General features: G+C 33.0%; 1 protein-coding gene across 4 annotated transcripts in view; it reads right to left on the bottom strand.

Moving 5' to 3' along the window:
- Window positions 1-25538, bottom strand: part of Pi3K92E (phosphatidylinositol 3-kinase 92E) — a 747272-nt gene that overhangs the window by 606582 nt on the left and 115152 nt on the right. For all 4 annotated transcript variants that reach the window (XM_072523217.1, XM_072523215.1, XM_072523216.1 and 1 more), the window contains 2 exons: window positions 23623-24126; window positions 21193-21383 (listed from right to left, as the gene is read on the bottom strand). In XM_072523217.1, the coding sequence (XP_072379318.1) occupies window positions 21193-21383; window positions 23623-24126 (695 nt within the window). The remainder of the gene's footprint in view (window positions 1-21192; window positions 21384-23622; window positions 24127-25538) is intronic.

The raw sequence follows: 25538 nt of genomic DNA, 5'->3' as shown, positions 1-25538 counted from the left end.
GCTATTGAAAATGTCTAAGAGCTCAAATTCTAAACCTTGTGGGCACGACATAATAATGTCATCAACATACTTTTTAATAAAAGGAATATTGAAAGGAACAACCTGAAGAATAATATCCAACAAATCATCCATTACATATGTAGCTAGAATTGGAGAGATACTGGCTCCCATAGGAGTGCCAAAGGTTTGTTTATAATATTTGTTATTGAAAGAGAAGCAAGTGGAATTAAACAAGAACTCTATCATCTCAATAAACATATCGTAATCGATGCTACATACTTGTGAAATTTTATTCCAGTGTTTTTGAATAGATCGGAGAACGGCATTTATGTAAACATTACTGAAGAGGGAGACCACATCTAGACTAACGAGAACATAATTATGTGGTAATACAGTTCTGTTAAATAACTCAACAACTGGGAAAGAATCTCTGATGTAGTAATCATTATTTGAATCATAAGCTTTGGTCAAAATATTGGTGAGAAAGCCTGCAATATGTTCAGTTGGTGAGCCTATGGAGGAAACTATAGGTCTCATAGTTAAGCTAGGTTTATGGATTTTAGGGAGGGTGTAGAATTTTGCAACAACACTTTTATAGGATGAGAGTCTCTTTTTTGTGTTCAAATCAATTTGTTTCTGTTGCCAAAAGCGTTTTATTATGGCATTAGATTTATTTTAAATATTACTAGTTGGGTCACTAGGGAGGGTTATGTAGGATGAACCCTGATCAAGAATCTCTTGAGAAAGTTTAAAGTAATCATCTTTCAACATTATTACGGTAACATTACCTTTGTCAGATTGAGTCACTACTAACTCAGGGTGAAATTTGAGGAAGCGTTTAGTTTCTTCAAAGAGATTTTGTAGGAGAGAAGGAGAATTCCTACGTTTAAACGAGTTATTAGTGATTATGTTAATCGATCTAGCAATTGCAATATTTCTACAATCGGGATCCGAAATAAATGATGATATAAAATCAATATCTGATAAAAGCGGTTTAATAGGAGAATCAATACCTAACCGTGGTTCAATGCTAAACTTAGGACCTAACGAGAGAAACTTAATAACGTTTGATGGAATTTCAACTCGGGAGATATTTTTTATCCAAGCATCCTTAGTAATAAGTTGGTTGTTCAACATAGTAGATTTTAAATTGTTGAATTTATTAATATTACTATTTTTTATCTTATGAAAAGAAAAATTATAGTGTTTCATTTGTTTCTGAATAAAATTATTACAAATATGTTCACTAGTACTACTAATTATATTTGACTTAAGGGTATTTAATTTATTCTCTAATGATTTTATTAGTTTGTGATTAATGTTTATTTCAATAGTTAAAAGTTTATACCCTAATTTGTTAATAAAAGTTCTCGTAAGATGGGTGTGAGTATCTGGAATATCTGGAATCTGAATCTGGAATCTGAAAAATCTGGAATACTTCCGAAACACATTTCACATTGTGCTGTCCCAATTGAGAATTTAATTTACAGACATGAGATATACAATACCTCTCCTACTTCTTCTAAAATAAGTCTTTTTACCTTTTCTGTTTCAAGAAGTTCAGCGTCTATCAGGTATACTATTACCTTTACATTGTTATCATTAAGATCTAACGTTCTATCGTTTTAAGTTGACAGTAACGAATTCACAACCAATTCTTTTGTTTCTGATAAGAATGTTTATAACCTAAATTTTATTTTATGACATGTTCTATAATTATTTTAACATAATTTTATTTAAGTGTTCATGTATATGTGTTTTAAAGTGTTTTAAATATGTATTTGTTAAAGAACGTTTTTTAAAAAACAATTTTGGATAGTTTTCGCCATCAATTGTAGGGGTCAAATGAGTTGTTCATTTCATTTGATAAACATCACGACAACTAACCTCAATTAGTGTAAGATGCAAAACAACAATTTTTTTCTGTATTTTGTACTAATTTTGTTTATTGTAGCACCCTGATGATGCAAATAAAGATTTGCGAAAGCTTGGTTTACTAAAAAGAGTACTTCTTTGTCCTATCTTCCGCTGCACACCCAAATATTTGAGTTTTGTATATATATATATATATATATATATATATATATATATATATATATATATATATATATATATCCCGCTATCATGTTGAACTCTTTTCACGTTACAGTAATTTAGCATCACCAAGAAATGCTATCATTTTCTAAATATAAGTCGTGTATATTCGTTTAGTGTACCTTTTTAGTCTCGACACCGTTGTCGGTTTTTCAATACTTCATTTTTTTATATGTTTAATTTTTTACACTTAAGTCATTTTAACCTCTATACGTAAAATCGTTGTTTTTTGTATCAATACAGTATCGATAGATGTTGCCAAAATATATATATTTACCTATATTTATAAACACGATAGGTACATAATATCGATCGGTTTGGGTTGAGTTCAAAGAACGAAATAAAACTCCACTGACCGGTTAGCTGGATGGATTCTTGAACTGAAAAGGTATATTTTCGTTTAGGTGCATATTTAATTTAGTCGGTACTTTTTTTATAGAGAATTGTGGTAAAGTTTATTACATTTTTCCACTAAAATAATAAATAACTATATAAACGTATAATTTTTTATTTATAATTATAAAATTTGTAATATTGTTTCCAAAGTTAAAAATTCGTATAGAAGAATAAAAAACTTACACTTTTAAATATAAATTTATGTTTACAGTAAATGGTTAACTACCGGTTTTTTAATAGGTAGATAATTGGGATTTGATCCTTAAAGACTCTCAATGGCCAAAAGTTGAAAATCGCAAAGGGACATCTGCTTTTGATATCTACTGTTATATTGGAAATATGTATTCAGCAAGATTCGCTGAAAAATATGCACTTTTAACTTTTTGTACCAACTTAGACTCTTATGTTCGCATGAATAGTAGCTCAGCATTTATTCACCTAAGTCTATACCACATTTATATTTATTATATTGAGCAATTAACTTAGATTTCTCAGATACCAATCCTCTTCTTGACCTAGTTCTAGCCACCTGATAACCAAATTCTGAATATATCGTGTATATGTCTCGTTTCTCTGCACTTGGTCACACATATTCCTTCAGGACTGTAAATACAGACCACTTCACGTTTTTTTTAGTTTCTTTGACAGTGAGGATTGTCTATTCGGTTATTTCTTAATATGGGCTATGAGCATTGTCTAGTCAGGTCAACACTATTATAGAAGTTACCCGTACTTTTCCAGTAGTCATTCAGACGGTTCATCTTAATTGTCCGCATATGGAACATAAGCCCGAGAAAAGTCTTAAATTCTGTTTGTGTTGTCTCTTTCCCTCTTTCCAAAACGCAATCCTCGATTTTTCTGAACGAGTTTGTGCAAATATTTCGTCAGAGTCAATCAGAGTCACTTCCACCATTCATTTAATCTACATCGTCCTCGCCAGATGCTTATAACAATGATTGTAATTCAGCAGTGGTGAATCTACGTTTATGTTCACATCTAGTTTTTTAGATGTCGAAGGCATATTATTTACATCCATTTTTTTATAAATACTATAACTCACTTTTACGGAGGTAATTAACATTAAAAACGTTCTACCAGAAACTATCAACTTACGACTTCCAATACTATATATAATACGTTTTTACTCAATAATAGCTCCTGTATAAGTAAAATTGTTTTTTAATGTGCTTCATTGAAGCACACTAGACATATTGCAGTTTTGCCATCACATTCTTCACAGTATATTTTAACTTTTTTAATTTAAAGGTGAAACTGGAACAAAACCATGAAGTGGCGATATCCAAGAGTGGCTAGTATACCTGTTGAATACAAAGCACTAGGTGTTCGTGTGTATTAAGGTATAAAAAATGCTTATTAAAAGCTTAAAATTTTTATTTTAAAGAAGATCTTTTCGGAATTGAATCATTCCATCATCTAGGTCATTTAGTAAACTGATGATAGAATGATTCAATTCCGAAAAGATCTTCTTTAAAATATAAATTTTTTATCTTTTAATAAGCATTTTTTATACCTTAATACACACGAACACCACGTGCTTTAACTTTTTTAACTTTTCTATCGGCCTTTCTACTAGTCATACTTCTTTTTAAAATTCTGTAACATCTTGTACACTTTCTTCTCTTTGTATTATCTACATCGCTTTGCCTAAAATGGTATTTTTGGGTGTAACTGGTCGTGAGGGTTACAACATTTCTTTATTTGCAAATGCTTTCGCTAACTCCAGTCTGAACTCAAGGATAGGTTGTCGCTTTTTTCACGTTTTCTATTATTTAGCAACTAAGCATTGACTACTACTACTTCTACTACATAATTCCACTGCCACTTTCCGGTACCACTTCAGAATTTTGCGTATTAGGCTTTGGTAAGAAGCCATTTGATCACTAAAATCAACACTCTTTTTCACCAAGTTATAATCGAGAATAGATTGTGGTTTTACCACTTTTTCTTTTCACCTAATTAAACCAAGATTCAACTATTATGTTTAAATGTTGTAAGGATTAAAACTGGTCTTTTGTCGACCCATTTTCTCACTTCTAAAATCAATAATGGGGTTAAGTTTCATCGTAAGTAACCGGTTGCAAATTTTTTAATCGAGATTTTGGTTTTATAGTAGAACATCTGCACATGAATAATTCGTTTCTTGAACCATGATTTCAATTCATCGACCAATATTCTAAAATTAGGTGTTTTTACGTCGTCCGGAATGTTATAAACTGGTCCTCTTTCACAAAGCATTGGAAATATGGTTTACATTCTATATTTAGAAAAATCTTTTACTGCAACTCTTGTTCGACCTAAACTAAATTTAATACATAAAACAAATAATCTATTTTTTTTATAGAAATGCAGATTCCTGTCGGATTTTTATCAGTGCGGCATGTGTCTCGTATATCCGGACCTCTTATCGCATTACAAACATACTTCTCAATTAGCAGTGCGGTACAAGATATATTTAGGTCGTATAATCTTAAAGCAGTAATAAGACCATAAGACCGTATGTTACAAATAAATATATCCCTATAAGAATTATCTTGAAAGATGAGAAAAATACAATAAAAAAGTGCAATATTAAGTGTTATTTAAAAAATGGCAAGTCATTCACGGGCGTACAGTTAAAAACAAAAGTTTTCAGTGTTCTATTGCTTGATTATTATTATCTGGTATTCTGACATTTTTTCCTGGTCTGATCTTCCTCAACTAAGGTCATCTTTCTTAATTGGTGGGTTGTGTTGTGCAGGTCTCTTTAAGTGTTTTTGTTGCTATCCATACTGAATGATCTTCTTTAGACAATGTACTAATGTAGTGTTCAAATGTGGCATTGCGTGCATCATGTAGCGCTGATCTTAATTGTCTGATTAGTCGATTATATTTGTGTTTGTCATTAAGATTTCAGCTTCTTGGCCTTCTACATCTTGTTCTTCATTTTTCGACTATAATATATAATAGTCTCCCGTTTTCGACTATTAGTTGTATAATATAATTCGGAGTGTTATTTGTGTTTTCTTGATTTGGAATTGCTGATCGTGTAGCTCCATATGAAACAGTAGAAGATGAAAACGGCAGCATATTCATCCATAAAAAAGGAAACGCGATAAAGATATCTGAAACAACTGTTTTATGTTATAAGAGATGAAATAGTCCGAAATTACCAAAACAGGTGAACAGGGCACCATAAAGAAGAAGTAGAATTAGCTATGAAACAGCTTGAATGGGGAAAAGAAGTAAGCTTAGACCAAATACCAGCAGGAATTATTCAGCTGAGGAAAAAAATTAAATGGATAACAATATTCACTCCATTTACAGAAAAGAAGGTGACCCGCAAAAATTTTAAGAACTTCTTTAATAGCCTCCAGTCAACAATTTCCTAATCATGTTTAAAAAACGTACGGAATGCACTGTATATACTAACCTAAGTCGTCAACATACTTGTTGCAGTTATGTATTACGATCAACTTAAAGGTTATGCACGGCTTCCCTTGTATAGGTACACAGGCATGCACCCGTGCGGGAGAAAAAAGATTTGTCATACCGTTACATTATGTCTCATTTTAACGTTGAATATTTTATGGTCCCCTTTGGGTTATAAAACGAATGATCGACTTTTTCCCGCACAGATCCCGCCTATGTAACTTTACAAAGCGAGTCGTTTGCTGGGTATTAAGGAACCGTCTATGGCCATCATATAATTTTACGCCAATATTTCACGTTCTACGACGCATTCTACGTTTGATACACTGTCTTGTTTAGTTTTCTGTCATTCTATTTGTTAAATCCTATCTCATTTTCGTTACAGCGTCAAGGAGCAGTAAATGTGTGCAGTGAACGGGAGGCATATGTCTAACAATGAACGTTGGAGCTTTTTCGAGTTTATTATATGTACAGTAGTTAACTAAAAGTGGACGTATGCAAAGAGATGTATGACGTAATCGTATGGTATTCGCTAAATCCTGTCACGTAATATGCCACACACCTCTGTATGTTAATTCCTTTTATTGTTGACATTTTACGGTGTTATTACATGCCGCCATGTTTAATTTCTCTCCACCATCGTATTATCTCCGTTAAATCCTATCATTTTAGGCTCCATATGTCATGATTGGACCTATAGGACCGGAGATACGCAACTAATGCTATTTCGACATAAGATATATAGGAGCAAAGATATGTACCTAAGGTCCTTTTGACGTGTTGCTGTATTTGATTTCTACGTTGTAGTATTCTATTGGTTAAATGCTACCATTTGAGGTACTGTACGTCACGATTGGATTAATAGGATCGAAGATACATAACTAAGGCCCTTTTGCCAGGCTACTCTATTTAATTTTTATATCTCATTGTATTCTATTAGTTACATTCTATCATTTGAGGTACGAAACATCACGATTGGACTAATAGGACCGCAGATACATAACTAAGGCCCTTTTGACAAGCTGAAGTATTTTATTTTTCTATCTTATTGTATTCGATTGGTTAAATCCTATCATTTAAGGTACTGTACGTCACGATTGGGCCACTAAAAACGAAGATACGTAACTAAGGCCCTTTTGCCGTGTTGCTGTATTTGATTTCTACGTCATTGTATTCTATTGGTTAAGTGCTATCATTTGAGGTATCGTAGGTCACGATTGGTCTAATAGGACCGAAGATACATAACTAAGGCCATTTTGAGATGCTACTCCATTTAATTTTTATACCTCATTATATTTTATTTACTAAATCCTTTCATTTGAGGTGCTGCACGTTATGGTTGGACTAATAGAACTGAAGATACACAACTAAGGCTCTTTTGACATTGTGCTGTATTTGATTTTTCTATACCATTGTATTCTTTATGTTAAATCTCTATCATTAGAGGTACTATAATAGGACCGAAGATTGACTACGGCCCTTTTAACATGTTGCTGTATTTAATTTTTTTTATTTCATTGTTTTCAATTGGTTAAATCCTGTCATTTGAGATACTGTACGTCACGATTGGACTTATAGAAACGAAGACATACATTTAAGGCCTTTTTGACATGCTGCTATATTTAATTTTTCTGTCTTATTGTATTTTATTGTTTAAATCCTATCATTTGAGGGGCTGTACGTCGCGACTGGACCAATTGGAGCGAAGATACAATAGGTAGTTGCAATATATTATAACCCGTTACTTTTAACCAAACATGATGCCAGAATGATTTGTGGATGAATATATATATATATATATATATATATATATATATATATATATATATATATATAGATATATATATATATATATATATATATATATATATATATATATATATATATTCTTAAATTTACTATTTCGTTGTGGGTAATATTATATTCAACAGCGACGCCAATGATAATGAAAGTGGGATATACATTTTCATGTATATAATGGCAGCGAGTGAACGGTAAAACCCTGAACTAAATATATATAATATTTTCACTGTACTATCATTTTAGACTCAAAAATTCTTGTAACAAGTACAGGAAAAACGTTATTAAGGTCTTGTAAAGTAGCGTCGATATACAGATGTTACTTTGCAAGGCGATGCTAAATTGATGCTAAAAGCATAATGTATCGATGCCAAAATGATAGTAGAATGTATATATATATATATATATATATATATATATATATATATATATATATATATTAAAATTAAAAACTAATGTTCTTACAGTTTTTTTTTGTATTTTTTTGTTTCGTTTCTATCGTTTAGTTGTTAATCTTTAATGTTAAGTTATCGTAGAGTTTTTATAACATCTATAAAAAAAACCCTACAAATTGTTTTTTGAACTGATGATGCTTTTAAAAATAAAAGCGAAACGTATTCGAATAAATCAATAGTAGTTGACGACTTTTATTTGCCAATTATTGACCGATAAAACCTCTGCTATTCAACCATTGAATATATTCCAAATATATATATATAGGGTGTCCAGAAACTCTCCTGGCAAACGAAAACCGCAAATTCCTCAGATAATTTTAAGAAGTTTTAACCCAATTCACCTAGTCCGAAAATGCTTCCTAAGGGAGCTAGAGCTCTTTGAAGATGGCGCCTTGTAAGTAGTTTTTTTTAATAATTCCAGAACGCTCATAATTAGAAAAATAAAAACTGTTACGATTATTTATCCTCCAGAGTTGAATCGATTTCATTAATTGCGAATTTCTAGTACATTTCATAGGCGTCCGTTTTGGGTAGGTCAACGGGTATTTTAACGCATATTTTTTTTATCTATAACTTTTAAGCATTTTTGATACTAGATTATGGAACTTTTCAGATATTCCAGTACTAAAAGGTATTCTTACTTTAAGTCAGTAGGATACACCGTTTTCGGGAAAAATCGATTTAGAAGAAACAACGCTTGAAGTGACCGTCGATTTTGCATGTCAGTTACTCGCGCGAAATAATGTTCAATAAAACTTTTATCAGCTTAACGGTAAAAATTCGATAGCTTTTGATCCAAAGGTCCTATCGACAAGATTCAAAATGCGTTTTAAAGGTATAGAGTGCAACTTTCGCATGCAGTTTTTGTATTTGGCCGAGAATAAACTCAGTTTTAATAAAGGTGTTAAATAATTGAAGTATCGCAATTTTTGTCATTTTTTACGATTGTCGTGAGATCAATAAAATTGATCACTTTCATTGACCAGTTGTAGTAAAATTTCTATTTTTAGAAATCAATCTTCAAAACCTATGATATGAAATTTCAATTTTGAGTTGTGGTAACAAATATGAGACATTTGAAATATGAACAAAATACACAGAATTTAATGTTTTACATTACAAACGATCACACCTCACGGTAAATGCATTAAAGAAGACAGTTTTAGGTATAGTTTATTGCAGAAGTTTTGTTCTTTTGTAAAACGTACTAGGGTAATTGAAAAAAAAAGTTTTAAATGTTTTAGATCGTTTGTTGTGTGAAAGTTTAAACCCAAGGGTTTTAAGCATATTTCAAATGCTTCACATTTGTTGCCAAAACTCAAAACTAAAAGTTCATGCTATAAGTTTTAAAGGTTAGGCAGTAGTAATCGAAACTGCATAGTGGCCAGTCAATGAAAGGGATAGATTGTATTGATCTCGTGAGAATCATTAAAAATGGCAAAAATCGCGCCACGTTTTTTATTTAACACCTGTATAAAATCTGAGTTTATTTGCGGCAAAATACAAAAACTGCATACGAAATCTATACTTTTTACCTTTAAAACGCATATTGATTTTTGTCGATATGTCACTTGAATCAAAAGATATCGAATTTTTACCGTCGACTGATAAAAATTTTATTGAACATTGATTTCGCGCGCGTAACTGACATGCAAAATCGATGGTCGCTTCAAGCGTTGTTTTTAAGAGAACGGTTCATTCTACACAAAAAATGCTTATAAAAATTTTTGTTTAAAATTATCTCTGCTATATTTTTAATTTGAAACATTTTTTCCAGAGTGTACAGATTCTTTGTAAATTGATTTTTTTTGCATTTTTGCCCCCTGCGTGCCGGGTTTTAGGGAAAGCACAGGGGTAAAAGTGGTAAACATTTTTGCATATTTTTTGGGATTCCAAAATTAATATTCTTGGCAAAATTCAGCTTGTTCGTATGATTTTTAGAGGTTCAGTGGCATTTTCGTCTCTGAAGACTGGAGTATATTAAGAAATAGATAAAATAAATAACATTAAGTCAGGCCGTGGAGTTAGGATGCCTACATTGTAAAAAATGACATGCACCCTTCCCTCTATGCTATGGCATGCTGGACTAGCCATACAGTCTGTAGTCAATACCCCGACGTATGAGCGGGAACACAAAGTGTATTAATACTCATACGCTTATGAAACGCACCTGGTGCATCATAAGGACCTTCACATTTCACTCTTTTTTCAACTTGTCTTGGGTGAAATGTCTTTAATCTTTCCTATCGGCCTCTCTTGGTTAACAATTGTTCTTCCGACCCCGAATGGCTATTAGGTTACGAGGGCAGACGGGTCATTATACTTCTTTCTACTACATTCGCATTCACCGAGTGATTGCCGGTATAAGCAATCCCCCACTAACTGACCAACGGCTTCGGGCGGATGAGTTAGTAAGTGGTAGGACACTTTTGTGTCATGGGGTTGAGAAATTGACCTCAAAGGCGGATGAACCTATATATGGTCAACGGCATAAGGATGTAGAAGGCAACGGGAAACCACTACATTAAAGATCATCAGATTTCCCTAGACTAATGACCATGCAAAGCACAACCACACAATTGGCCCCCAGTCCGTGGCAGATCTTAGATGGTCAGGGGGTGCTAAGAATCCCCACGAAGAAGGCTAGGCCCACCTGAACGTGAAAAGTTTTAAAAATAAACAAATCATACAAATTGGAACCTGGAATGTCAACAGTATGTTTGAAGCCGGCAAAATCCACAACACCATCCAAGAAATGAATAGACTTGGCATTAGTATCCTTGACATCAGTGAGATGACGTGGCTTAATTCAGGAACGATGAAAGTTGACAACAAGACAATATACTACTCAGGTAACAATCAAAGTCAGCATTGGAATGGAGTTGGTATCATCGTAAGCGAAGGTATAGAAAAATGCATTAAAAACGTGGTCTACCACTCGGATCGTATGATACTTCTACAATTACATGGAAGTCCAATCGATATCAATATCATACAGGTATATGCTCCAACAACTGATAAACCCGACACTTAAATTGAAGAGTTCTACGGAAACCTACAAGGACTAATGCAGCTTACAAAAAAGCATGAAATATCGATAATAATGGAAGACCTCAATGCAAAAGTGGGAAAAGGTAGATCTGAGAATATCATTGGAGAACATGGATTAGGTCAGCGAAATGAAAGAGGCGATAAGCTGTTTCAATTTTGCCAAGAACAGAATATTACTATTATGAATACATGATTCAAATTACCTGCGCGCAGACTATATACATGGAAATCGCCACAAGACAATGATAAAAATTGCGTCAGAAACCAAATAGATTATATCATGATCAACCAGAGATACCGAAATAGCATACAAAGCGCAAAAACTTACCCCGGTGCAGATGTCCCTTCCGACCACACCTTGCTCGTCATCAAATTCAAAAACACGTGGAAAAGCACGAAAAGAAAGAAGAGAGAACAGAAATCAGACATGAGCTTACTCAAGGATATAGAAACGAGACAGAAGATATCACAAGAACTTAACCACGAATGTCGAGAACTCAAAAACAGACAAAAGGAAAATGATATACCAGAAGAAGCCGACGACTTAAACCAAATATGGAAATAACTTAAGACTGTATTTCTAAAAAAACTGAAGACCACCTTAAATACACGAATCAAAGAGGCAAGAAACCATAGATAACTAATGAAATATTAGAAATGATGAATGTGAGACGACAACACAAGAACAAAGACTGGAATAAATATAAAGAAATACAAAGACTAATAAGAAAAAAGATAGTGGAAGCAAAAGCACAGTGGCTTGTAGAAACTTGCGAAGAGATAGAAGACCTACAGAATAAACATGATGATAGACTTCTCCATAAGAAAATTGAAGAAATGTGTGGGATCAGAAACGCTAAGCAGTGTGACACAATAACAAGCACGGATGATAGAGTCCTGACCACAATAGAATAAATAAGCGTTGAATGGCGAACATACATACAAAACCTATTCTCAGACGATAGAACAATAAATATTGATAGACAAACAAACATCGAAAATAACGACTTGCCCATCTTAAAATCAGAAATAAAATACGCCTTAAAAAATATGAAAACCGGAAAAGCCTCTGGACCTGACTACGTTCATTGTGAAATTATACAACTTTTGGAACAAGACAATTTAGAACTATTATCAAGACTCTTCAACAGTATATACAAGACTGGTACAATTCCACAAGATTGGTTAACTTCTACGTTTGTGCCTATACCCAAATCAAACTACGCAAAAAAATGTAACGACTTTCGATTAATAAGTCTCATGCCCTATATTCTGAAGCTATTTCTAAAAATTATCCATAACAGAATTTACAAAAAATTAGAAGAAGATATGGGTTCGGAACAATTTGGCTTTCGAAACGGTATGAGAACTCGAGAAGCTTTGTTCAGTTTCATTGTTCTCATGCATAAGTGTCGGGATCAACAAAAAGATGTCTACTTGTGCTTTATAGATTATGAAAAGGCTTTTGACAAAGTCAAACACGATCAGCTAATAGAATGCTTGCAAAAAAAGAACCTGGATCCAAACGACATTAATACAATACGTGAACTCTACTGGAACCAAAACGCCTTTGTCAGAACTGAAACGGGTGATACTGAAACCATAAACATCCAAAGAGGAGTTAGACAAGGTTGTATACTATCACCATTATTATTCAACTTGTACTTAGAGGACATCTTTGCACATGCTCTAGATGAAGCACAAGAAGGAATAAAAGTCAATGGAAAAATCGTGAACAATATCAGGTATGCCAATGATACAGTACTGATTGCTGACAGTGAAGAAGAACTACAAATTCTGTTAACCAAAGTATTGCGAGAAGGAGAACTATACGGCCTTAAGGTGAAAAAGTTTAAGTATCTAGGCTGTTGGATACATGAAACCTTAGACCAAGAACAAGAGGTTAAATGTAGAATAGAACAGACAAGAAACACCTTCTTAAAGATGCGACAGTTACTCACTACCCGCAATCTTGATTTTTCGCTACGATACCGTATGATAAAGTGTTATGTATATAGTGTACTATTACACGGCGTGGAAGCTTGGACGTTAACAGTCAGCTCGTTACGACGTTTAGAGAGCTTTGAGATGTGGGTATTTCGTCGTATACTGAAAATTCCATGGACTGACTGCGTTAGAAATGAAGTTTTAAGGCGTATGAATAGAGAACGTGAACTCACAGAAATTGTCAAGAAGCGTAAAACGTCTTATCTTGGACACATATTTAGACACGACAGGTATAACTTCCTTCAGCTTATTATAGAATGGAAAATAGAAGGCAGACGCGGTCCGGGTAGACGACAAATGACCTGGTTGGACAGGCTTAGACTTTCAAAGTTTAATAAGGAAAGTCCAAAATAGGGGCTTAAATTTCGAAATAGATGTTTAAAGGTTTGGTAATTAGGTTGCAGCCTGTTCAGGTAACTTTTTAAATATTCTCTTTTAGAATTATATACAAATTTTTGATACATATTTCCTTATATCTAGTAACAAAAAAAAGTTCAATATTCAAGTTCAGGTACAGTACACTGTAGTGCAGTGACTAGTGAGTGTAGTAGTGTCTGGGGGCTCGGGAGACTAAGACCTCGGAAGCCCTGAAGAAGACATCAGAGAGGATGTCGAAAGCTCGGCCCAATGGATATCGACGAGGTTCAACCCGGAAGACTGGTGAGTTTAATATTAATTTTTATAATAGTATTAATTTTAGCTCTAGGTTTAATATATATATATATATATATATATATATATATATATATATATATATATATATATATATATATCTGTGGCTTGGTACAAGAAGTGCCTACGTCACTTTTTTGCACTTTTGACATTTTTGATCTTAAAAAACCACAACGGTTTCAGTGCAAGACATGCCTAAGTCTATCTAACCTTAAAAATCACATTTTCATAAAATCAAGAAATACCTATCTCTCAAAGTCTCGTTTAAAATTAGTACTAGAAATACTAGAGGAATTTGAAATCAATAATCGATTACTGTATATGCAAAGAAAACTCCACAATAAAGGTTAATAACGTTCATCGAGGAGCAGAATGTGGATCTGATCACCATTTGCCTAAAGCGTCACTACTATTTACATTTAAAGGAAGCCAACGACAAAATGAAAACGAAAGTTCAATGATACTGCAAGACATTTTAACAAAGAGATATAATCTATAAGGTTTTGAAAATGAGTCTAACTTAATACGTACAACGAAATTATGAAAGCTCTTGACGAAGCTGCAATGGAAGCTATTGGAGAAGTGGATAGCATAAAAAATAGAAATGAATGGTGGAATAAAGAAATAGAAGATCTTGTGGAGAAGAAGAAGAATATGTATAACAAATGGCTAGCAACAAAGGACCCTTACTATCGACAACAGTATAACAGGTTAAACAAAGAAGTAAAAAAAGAGGTAAATAAAGCCAAAAATGAGATGTGGAATAAAGTCTGCGATAACGTAGAAAATTTTATGGGTACAGCAAGAAGTAAAGAAGCCTGGAAAACAATTAGAGGTAGTAGAACAGATAGAAAAGAATGCAGTAGGTTAACTCTAATAGCCCCAGAATTATGGGTCGAATATTATGAACAAATGCTGACAGAAGATCGAACAGAATTCCAAGATATTGGCTACCAAAAATATGATATTTCCTACCGCGAAGAAACTGAAATAACACCAGAAGAAATTAAAAAACACGCCAACGCTATGAAAAATGGAAAGGTTCCAGGACCGGGGGGAGTACCCATTGAACTGATTAAATATGGACCTGACAAACTATTTCAGCTATTGGCTTATACTTTTAATTTATTCTTGAGAGAAGAGCTGCCCCCAGAACGGAAAACTGCATATATCAGCAATCTATACAAAAATAAAGGCGACAGAAAAGATTGTAAGAACTACCGAGGGCTTAGTGTAACTAACTCAATCTGTAGAGTCTACGGGAAGATAATTAAAAGCCGAATTGAAGATTGCTGGGAAGACGCTGAAGATCAGAGTGGCTTTCGTACTGGTCGTTCTTGTATAGACAATGTGTTCTGCCTAAAACAAACAATAGAAAAGCGTTTGGAACATAATATGGAGACACACATGGTATTTATTGATCTTCAAAAAGCGTATGACAGTGTCCCATTAGCCAAGCTATGGCAGGTGCTAGATGACAAGAATATTCCACCGATTTACATTAATGCTGTAAGGGAGTTGTGCGATGATATGACGAGTGTAATAAAGATTGGACAAAAAGTGACAAGAAAGATAAAAGTGACCAAAGGACTTCGCCAAGGCTGCTGCATTGCCCCTACACTCTTTAAGATTTATTTGGAGGGGGTTTTGGATATTTGGAAAAGAAAATATGAACCTATGGGTGTTAAAATTGAAGACCATACACTGTACAGCTTGCATTTTGCCGATGACCAAGTAATACTTGCAGAAGATGATATCCACTACATGTTACGAAAAATAGATGAAGAATATACTAAGTGGGGCTTATCAATTAATCCATCAAAAACAGAGTACATAGTAGTGGGAGGTGAAGGAAAGCCCTTAGAACTAGGAAGCAAACAAATTCAAAATACTGATAGCTATAAATATCTCGGTGTAAACATTACAAACAATGGTCGGAATACAAAAGAAATAGCTACTAGAATTGGTCAAGGAAATTCAGCAATACGTCAACTGAATAAGATAATAATAGTATACTTTGGAATAACCACATCACCCGAAACACAAAAATTAGGATATACAAAAGTATCATAGAAAGCATTGCAAAGATTGAAAGCATTGAAAGCAATTATTGGAGAAGATGTTGCCAACTAACTAGAAGAGATAGAGTAAGGAATACTGAAATCAGAGAGCGTATGGGCATAGACATTGACGTCCTGGAAACTATAGAATGCAAAAGGCTGAAATGGTATGGCCATGTAGAAAGGATGAATGATCAACGATGGCCAAAGAGAATGTTACAGTGGATCCCCACCAACCGCAGGAAAAAGGGAAGACCAAGAAGATCGTGGAGACAAGAAGTAAAAGGTGCAATGGAAGATAGGGGTCTACAAGTAGATGACTGGAACGATCGCAAGCGTTGGAAGCTAGGTTGCGAGAAACGGCGGCAGCTGTAATAAACTCGTTATATATATATATATATATATATATATATATATATATATATATATACTAGAAATACCTATGTAGACATAGGTTTTCTGGTTAAACATTATATTATAAACATTATATTATTTATATATAGGCGTTATTGAGATTTAAATTTTTAATGTCAGAACTGCCTATTTCGTAACAGTCACTTCTTGTTTAAATGTATGGTTTTTGCACCGGCAATATCGCAACGTTTGCTTAAGGGTTATTTTATATTTGAGATTTGTGTAGTCTCTATGTCAAATTTGAAGATAAAGTGCTCGATGTGATTTAGTTTTTGCCATTGATTTAAAGTTATTTTTGTGACTAAATTAAGTTCGGTATAATTTAACCTGTCATTTCACCCTCCTTCTAATGATACTTGTGCAAAGTGCGATCGGTATAATTTATTAATTGGTACAACTTCCGATTTGCAAGAACAAGCAGCTCATAAAGAGAATTGTACCTAGCATCTTGCCATGGCAGATCGAGCATACAAGGAGAAAAAAAAAAGATAAATTCCGAAGCTGTAATTCTAAAAGTGTTACATTTTTGTCATTTCTTCTTCTTCTTTTTATATAGACATGACTCTGTCTGCTTTTTAATGTCCCTCCAGTAAGTTGTCGTTCCATCGTTTTGTGGTCTTCCTACTGATCGTCTTCCTATTGGGGAACTGTCTCTTGCCGTCATTACTACTCTATTTGTTGTCATTCGGTTTATATGATCGTCCCATACTACTCTTCTAGTTCTTACCTATTTTGCTGTTTGCTCTATTCACTTGATCTTCCACTTCGATTTCGAGCTTTCCGTTTCTAAATAATGTGATGCCTAGATATTTATTCTAGTTATGCCTAGCTCTTTTTTCTGACCTTCCAGCTCCAATTTACATCTTAGTAAATTTGCTGTTGTAACCATGCATTTTGTCTTTTTTGGGGAAATTAACATGTTAAATTTTCTGGCGGTTATATTAAATTGGTGCAGAATACGTTTTAAATCATCTTCACTTTGAGAAAGTAGTATTGCGTCGTCTGCATAGCAGATTATTTTAAGTTGTTTTTCTCCCATTTTATATCCTTTTTTATTTCTTACTTTTTTTTATTATTTCATCTATAACCAGGTTGAACAATAGAGTACTCAGGAAATCTCCCGATCTTATCTTTGTGTCATTTGATTTAGAAAAATGTTTAGCTACACCCATGCTTCAAAACAATATTTTATTTTTAAAAAAGATCATTATGGACTTTAAAACTCACTATCTACAGTTGCATAAATAAAAATAAACATGCCGTTTGTTACGTTTGGGATGAATCAATAGGCGCTAGAGGAGGACAAGTAATAGCATCCTGTTTGAGGGACTATATCCTTTCCTTACCAGCAAATATTAATAAAATTAACATGTACAGTGACTGCTGTTCAGGACAAACAAGAAATATTTATGTTGGTGTTATGTTGTTCTTTTGATATAAGATTTTAACAGAAATAAAAGGGATCTTGTGATTAATCATAAATTTCTTGAACCGGGGCATACTCATCAAGAAGCGATCCATACAGCTAATTAACAAGTCAAGAAATGTACAACTGTCAAAATAGAAATACCCAAAGACTGGGCGAACTTAATTAGAATGGTTCCGAGAAATCATTTTAGTGAATTTATAGAAATGGAACAAAAAGATTTCCTGAATTTCTCACAAATTCTAAAAACTCACTACGTGCATCGCAAACTAAACAATGACAATATTTCCTGGCTTCACATAAGATGGGTACATTATCGCACTTTCAAAAGATTCTTATAAAACTTCTTTTGATTCAGATTCTTTTAAGGTAATGGATTTATCCAGAAAAAAAGCAACATGTGATACACCTCAAGGACTTAATGCCTTACATTTCTGTATCAAGCAGGTGCTTTTATGAATATATTTTTGCTAGACCAGCACCAGCCCAAGCTGTAGATGATGAATATTTACCTGACGAGCGCATATATGAAGATGATATGTAAACACCTGGACTTTACTTGCCCATCTTTATTTTTAAGTAGAATATGCATCGCAGATAATTTGTATTAAATTGTCTATGTCAATACACAATTAATAATATACCTAAAATTTTTATTTCAAGAAATGACTATGTCACTCTAGCATACAAAAAAAAAAAAGAATTTTTGGTGAATTTTTAACTGCAACTTATAAACTAACTTATTATCTCAACAAAATCACATGGTCAGTGTCAAAAATATATTAAATAAACTATTTGTACAACAACACAATTTTAAGGGAGACAAATTTGGCCTTATTGAAAAACATAAAATTTTGACTTGGGCACTTGTACCAACACACACACACACATATAATTATATATATATATATATATATATATATATATATATATATATATATATATATATATATATATATATATATATATATATATATAGGTAGGTAGAAGCTATCGGCACAGCTCGCAACAAAGGAAAAAAAATATATAATAGAGCCAAGTCAGAAAAGGAGCATGTTAACTTAGGAAAGGACCACTACTGGAGCAATGCGAGCAATTTGTGGCAATAATGTTAGAAGACTCTGAGGTTTCCAGAGCCACAACTAACACATCCACACGGAGGAGGCTAAGCTACCTGAGGAGAGAAATGCCAAACGTTTAGAACGTTTCAAATATCAAGGGTTAATGCGAGTTAATAGTAAAATTTAGAATAGAGAGGAAACTCTAAAGTATCAGTATCCAGCAAGACCACTTATCTCTAATTAAACACTGTATGTCGAACACTTATTTCATCTTCCAAAATCAATTCTACAGACAAATAAATGGTGCCCCAATGGGCTCCCCACTATCTCCAGTTGTTGCCAATATCTTTATGAAAGACTTCGAGACCCAAGCACTATCCATATCAATGCTCCAACCCACATGTTGGCTATGATATGCTGACGATACATTCGTCATTTGGCCCCACGGCAGGGATGCTTTGGTGTTTTTTAAGACCATCTGAATGGTATACATCCTAGTATCCGGTTCACGATAGAGGTGGAAACTGATTCATCCTTACAGTTTATCGACGTTAACATAAAGAAAAACAAATCCCAAGGTTTTCATCACTCTGTTTATCGAAAACCCACCCATACCAATCGTTACTTGCATGTCAACTCTCATCATCCACCTTCACAAATTAATTCAGTCATTAATACCCTCGTCTCCAGATCAATACGCCTTTGTGATGATGCAAGTAGACCCGCTGAGCTCTCTAGTGTAAAACAAGCCCTTATCTAAAACGGTTACCGCGAAAATCACATCAATAGGAGCACCCACAGACATCAATCTCCCACTCAATCTCAACCCAAATACTCAGACTCTCATCATACGAAAGGTTTTCTTCCTTACATCCAAGGTGTCACTGACACAATTCATGAATGAAGAGGAATAAAGACAATATTTGCTCCCCAACAAAAACTTTCATCTCTTGTCCGATCAATAAAACACAACATTACAAATGAATAACACCCGTCAGTTAAAATCCTACTATCAGAAATGTTAGCGCCAACCCCCTCACGCGTCAATCCCTACGCCAACTTTCACCCAAACCACATCACCATCGATGGTATAAATGAACCGTCCTCTGTTTCCAGTACCAGTAATGCATTGGTTAGTGATTAATGTGTATCTGGTGACTCAGGAGACTGACACCTCGGAAACCCTGAAGAAGAAATCAAAGAGGATGTCTAAAGTTCGGCGAATGATGATCGACGCGGTTCAACCCGGAAGACTGTTGAGTTTAATATTAATTCCTGTAATAGTATTAATCTTAGCTCTAGGTTAATATATATATATATATATATATATATATATATATATATATATATATATATATATATATATATATATATATATATATATATGTAAAAAAGTATTATAAAAATGTGTCAATATATTATTATGTTAATTTTTTTTACCTAATACAAAACACATAAATCAGATAATACATACATACATATACACAACAAATCAGAATTTGATATCATCCTTAGGCGAGCTGTTTGAGTCTGATGTAAGCACTACAGGGGTCGGGAGATCTTCGCTTTACTTATTTTTGATGACTGACTGGTGATTATGTCTTTTTTACACATATTGCAACCCACACATTCTCTATGTTTGAAAACGAAACGCATTTTTGGGATTACCACAAATTATGTATTCGTTGAGGTATCAAGTTAGAACCAAGCAGAGGAGTTATCCAGCGATACTCACTCGTCAAAATTTCTTCAAATTATTTTTCGTTTCGGTACGATAGACGATTTGACATATTATAAGTAGAGCAAAGCAAGTTAATGTTTGTGTGTCCGTTGATCCACTTTCGACAAAGTTTGTATTGTTACGTCGTTTCAAATAGATAAATCCAAGATATACCAAAAATTGTTCAAAAGTGTTTTAAAAAATCTCAATATTTACGCAATAAAAATGTTTAGGTAACATGGTAGCAGGGGGCAAAAGCATTAAGGGGATGGCGGGTTAATAATAATAAATCTGCATACGTAATATTTAAACATTCCCGGGGTAAAAACACCAACCCTTAGAATTTTCAACTAAAACCATTTCTATTTGCATACAATGCATACTTGAGACCAAGTATGTCACTCGTCAAATTTGGCAAACAAAACCGCCAAAACAACTACAGATAATAACAGCTTCTTATTTTAAAAAAATCTTTTTTCCGGATTTTTAATGGTATTTTTATTTTATATATAATTAATAGTAATTTTCCGGTAAAATGTCATTTTTAATACAATCAATTGATAGCGATGTAATTCGATATAAATACACTATTTTTTTTGTTTCTTACCTCTGATGTTTTCTTAAGATCACAGTTTAATTTACACACTGTACATACTTTAACTAAGTAATTGTCCTGTATAGACCAGGAAGAAAGACTGTTCTTTTTTTTTCGTAACGTATTAGTTGAACCAAATCCAGCCGAATGAAATTTCTTATTTTCAAAAATTTCCAAACTTTCGTAATCGTTAGACTTGAATACTACAACAAAAAATAAATTATATTGCCATATCCATTCTAAAATATTTGTATTAAAATATATTTTAAACAGTCTGTTTGCATTACATGGACACATTATGGGTATATAAATTTTAAATCTAATGATGAAGGTTTCTCGATTTCTTATGGGTCGACCCGCAATTCGTCCCCGAGCAGGTACTAATTAGAAGATAATCCTACAATTAATTTGTACGATGCCAATTACGGTACTTTAATGACACCACTCAACTATCCCGAGTAGGGGATTATAATTTCTGGGAAAACCAACTTGAGTTTAAGAAAGTTCGAATTTATTTTCACTTTCATTTTGTAATAACTACTTGCAAGCAAAACATTATGAAATGTTCTAAACATTTTAGTGAACGTGGAAAACCTGTTTAATAGTAGAATATCAGAAATTTACAAGACATAAAGAGTTAAAAAATGGTGAAGTGGATTGGAGATGAGCGATTCGCTCCTGTGATTACACGCAGTGAAAAAAACGTAGCCATGAAAAACTAAATAGACAGATAGTGAATGTTGGTGTTTAACGTAAAGTAACCGATGACATTAGAGAGAAGCCTTGCAAGGTAATACATTCTATTTTAAGAGAAAATCCTGCCCAGTACAGACAACGACATTCAGTATATTCGTATAACTATTAATAAGAACAGAAGAACAACTCTACCGGTTTTACCAAAAAGTAGAACAGAGACTATTGCGTCTATAAAAACAATGACTCCGTCATACGTCACCATGTTACCAAATTCACTGGTAACTTTAACATCATAGAATGTATCACCACATAATGTAAACCAAATTTAAAAAAACAATTTTTTAACGGGTTTTTACCCACATATTTAGTGGCTCAATACATGTATACCCACCTAGTGCACTGATGATGGAATATGGATTCCGAAAACGTTTTGTGATATAGCCCGATTGGGTTTTTAAATTATATACCTTTTATAAATGATTTTTAATAACATTTTTTGTTATATATGGTATACAGCCAACGACAGGAACTTAGATTCCTTGTGGATATATATTTGGTTTACCATTCTTGAATTCATCGGAAGTACGAGACTGTTTTGCTTTCGATTTTTCGGAAATACAACCTGAAAATGAACGTCTACAATTATTTGTTGACTATTTGGTGGACAATTATATTTCCGAAGATGCCGTATTTCCGCCTTGTTTATGGGCTGAACTCAGTAAAGGAGCACAAATGCATGTGAATCTTTCCATGCTAAATTTAATGCCAGTTTCTATTCGGTACATCCGTCAATTTTTCATTTTCTTGAAGTTTTAAAATAATTTCAAACATGCACTTATATAAAAATGCAAAGTAATTGTGTGAAAATTCAAGAATACGTGACCTAACTGTGCGACAAGGTAAGCAGTGTATAGTTAAAAAAATAGACGAATATAAAAATGGATCTATTTTAAGATTTGATTTTGTAAAGTGTATAGTATATTTTAATAAACGTTAAAATACTCCTTGTATGTATATTATTAGTAATTTATATATTTTTTATATACTTTTGAGTATTTTTATTTTCTACATACTTTTCAACATAGAATTGATGAGTGTACTTGGTTTTGTAAAATATTAATGAATTAAAACCTATATAAAAAATATACACATTTTAATTTGTATAACCAAAGAACTCGTAGCAATACCACATAATTTTACGGGGTCAAGTTCATGAATCTATTTTATTTACCTGCTATTCTCGGGGACGAATTGATGTAAATTTCTTCAGGTAGGAGATTAACCAAATTGGTAATTTTAATCTCGGGACGAGTTAATGCACGTCCTTCTTACTTCAGTTTAAAAATACCAAAAAAAAACAAGATAAACAAATAAATATATGACAAACAAAACGAAATAAGACGAAACGAAAAATAGAGCAGAAGAATAAATAGATAAACAAAGAAAAATACACTATAGATATCAAAAAGATGATAAGAAAAAAATCAAAATTAATTCATCAAAAGTCATTTGTTACTTTATCAAGTAACGGGGATGTGGTTTGAGATTCATATTAACTGTATGACATATAAATGTATAACAAAGCAATGAAGTAAGGAGTAACAATAACTTTATTCTGAAACTATAAGTAAGCATTGTTTATTCATTGATTTCATGATGATAGTATAATTCAATTTATTCTTGAATAACTAATACGAATTTACAATAAGATATATTACAATTATTTAAATATATTACAATACATACCTGGTACTTTATCTATATGTAAAGTGATTAAGGTAGGCATAATATTTTTCGAAATACAATCTTGGACATACTGAAACTCAATAATTTTATTATCTCCTATTAGAAATTCGTCCTGACCACAAACTTTCAAAACATATTCACTAACTCTTTCATTTCTAATATTTAACGTCGTAGCTCTTTTGGACAAAAACATTTCTAATAGTTTTTTGGGCTTTATGACAGCTGGTACATTAAACGTGTAACTACTTTGCATGATCTCCTTCTCGTTTTTCTTTTCATAAAAATCGTATTCGTGATCAAACTTCGTTGCAATTTTTATATGTCTCTTGATTGCTTGTTCTAATACATAACTCTCATGTAAAAGTCTAGGTGGAAACTGATACTTCAATCGATCTACCCAGGTTTGCTTTGATCTATGTTGGGCTAGTTCGTCCCCCATTCGTCTCATTTTGAAACGAAAGTCATTGATTTCTGAACTGTTAAGCGAGTCAAATTCTTGAAGACCTAAAATAATGCATAAATGAACATTTTTAAATTTGATAAATAAAATAAGTATCATATACCATAAAAAAGGACGTAAATACCGATAATTTTTTAATCGCAAATTGTTGATGCTTTATAGATACACATACAAACACACACACACACACACACACACACACACACACACACACACACACAGACATATATATATATATATATATATATATATATATATATATATATATATATATATATATATATATATACATGTCGCAGGCAATAGGTGTAACACGTCATTCCGTGAGAAGCCTAATCATTACACGTATTGCCGGCAAACGCTGTATTACTTTCATTCTTACTTTGTTTGACTGAAATTATGCGCCATTTCAGGGACTGTCGTCCCTGGCAGACGGCAAACGGTGATACCGGCCGAATGATTGAACGTTATAGCGTCTGACGGTTGTATGTTTAGTCAATTGAGTCGTAGAATTAAAATTTTATCACATATCTCGTTGCAAGTGTTTATTATTATATAAATATGGATATCCACAAGGGTGCATTTTATGAAAAAGTAAACCAATATTATCAAGTGATCAAAGACGACAAAAAGACATGGAATTTTGATGAAATGAATGGGGTTCATATTTTTATCGTCTGCAGAAATCTCTTTAGATTTTCTCGAGAATTTATTCGGTTTATTGAAGATTTTATTGGATCTTTTATGGGATATTTGTGGAACAAATATATATGGAATAGCTGCAGCTGTCAGTAGGGCCTACCCACATGCTCTGGAGGACCTAACCACATGCTCTGGAGGACCTAATCACATAATGGGGAGGCCACATTGATTTAGAAGCAAGCAGTCCCTCGATGCCTTAATAAGTATCATTTAAATTTGTGTACTGTAAAGCTTTAGGCAGGGTTGTTTTTGCTTTATTTTATATATTTGATAAATAAATATGATTACTTAAATCATTGTTTTATTTGTTACCTGCTAAATGTCCATTGTTTAATTAATAGTTTAAGACAAGACGGATTCACACTTAAGAGACGGAGCTAGGCGAGGCATAGACGATAAGCTCCCATGGTTGATTGAGGTATATTTTTATAATAGCATTTAAATTCTCCTTGGTAGTCTAATCGTTACACGTTGGCAAGAACAACTTAAAACTAACCTTAAATATAAAAAATGCACGGCCGTTCATTCCTATACACTACCATAGATTATAACCAAGTAAAATTAGAACATGGTTGATAATTTCGAAAAAGCAAGTAGTAAAAAAAATAATATGCTTCAGTTAGTTCCTAAGTAATTGTCAGATACTAGGTACCTATTATTTTGTTTATATTGTTTATATTATATTATATTAGGTTGCACGGGAAATTTTGCTCGGAAAAAATTATACTTTACTCTGTATGAAGATCTGTTTGCT

The sequence above is a fragment of the Diabrotica undecimpunctata genome, chromosome 2 (assembly GCF_040954645.1).
Source record: "Diabrotica undecimpunctata isolate CICGRU chromosome 2, icDiaUnde3, whole genome shotgun sequence".
In the NCBI taxonomy this organism is placed as follows: Eukaryota; Metazoa; Arthropoda; class Insecta; order Coleoptera; family Chrysomelidae; genus Diabrotica; species Diabrotica undecimpunctata.
This window is presented reverse-complemented; position numbering and strand designations above follow the sequence as displayed.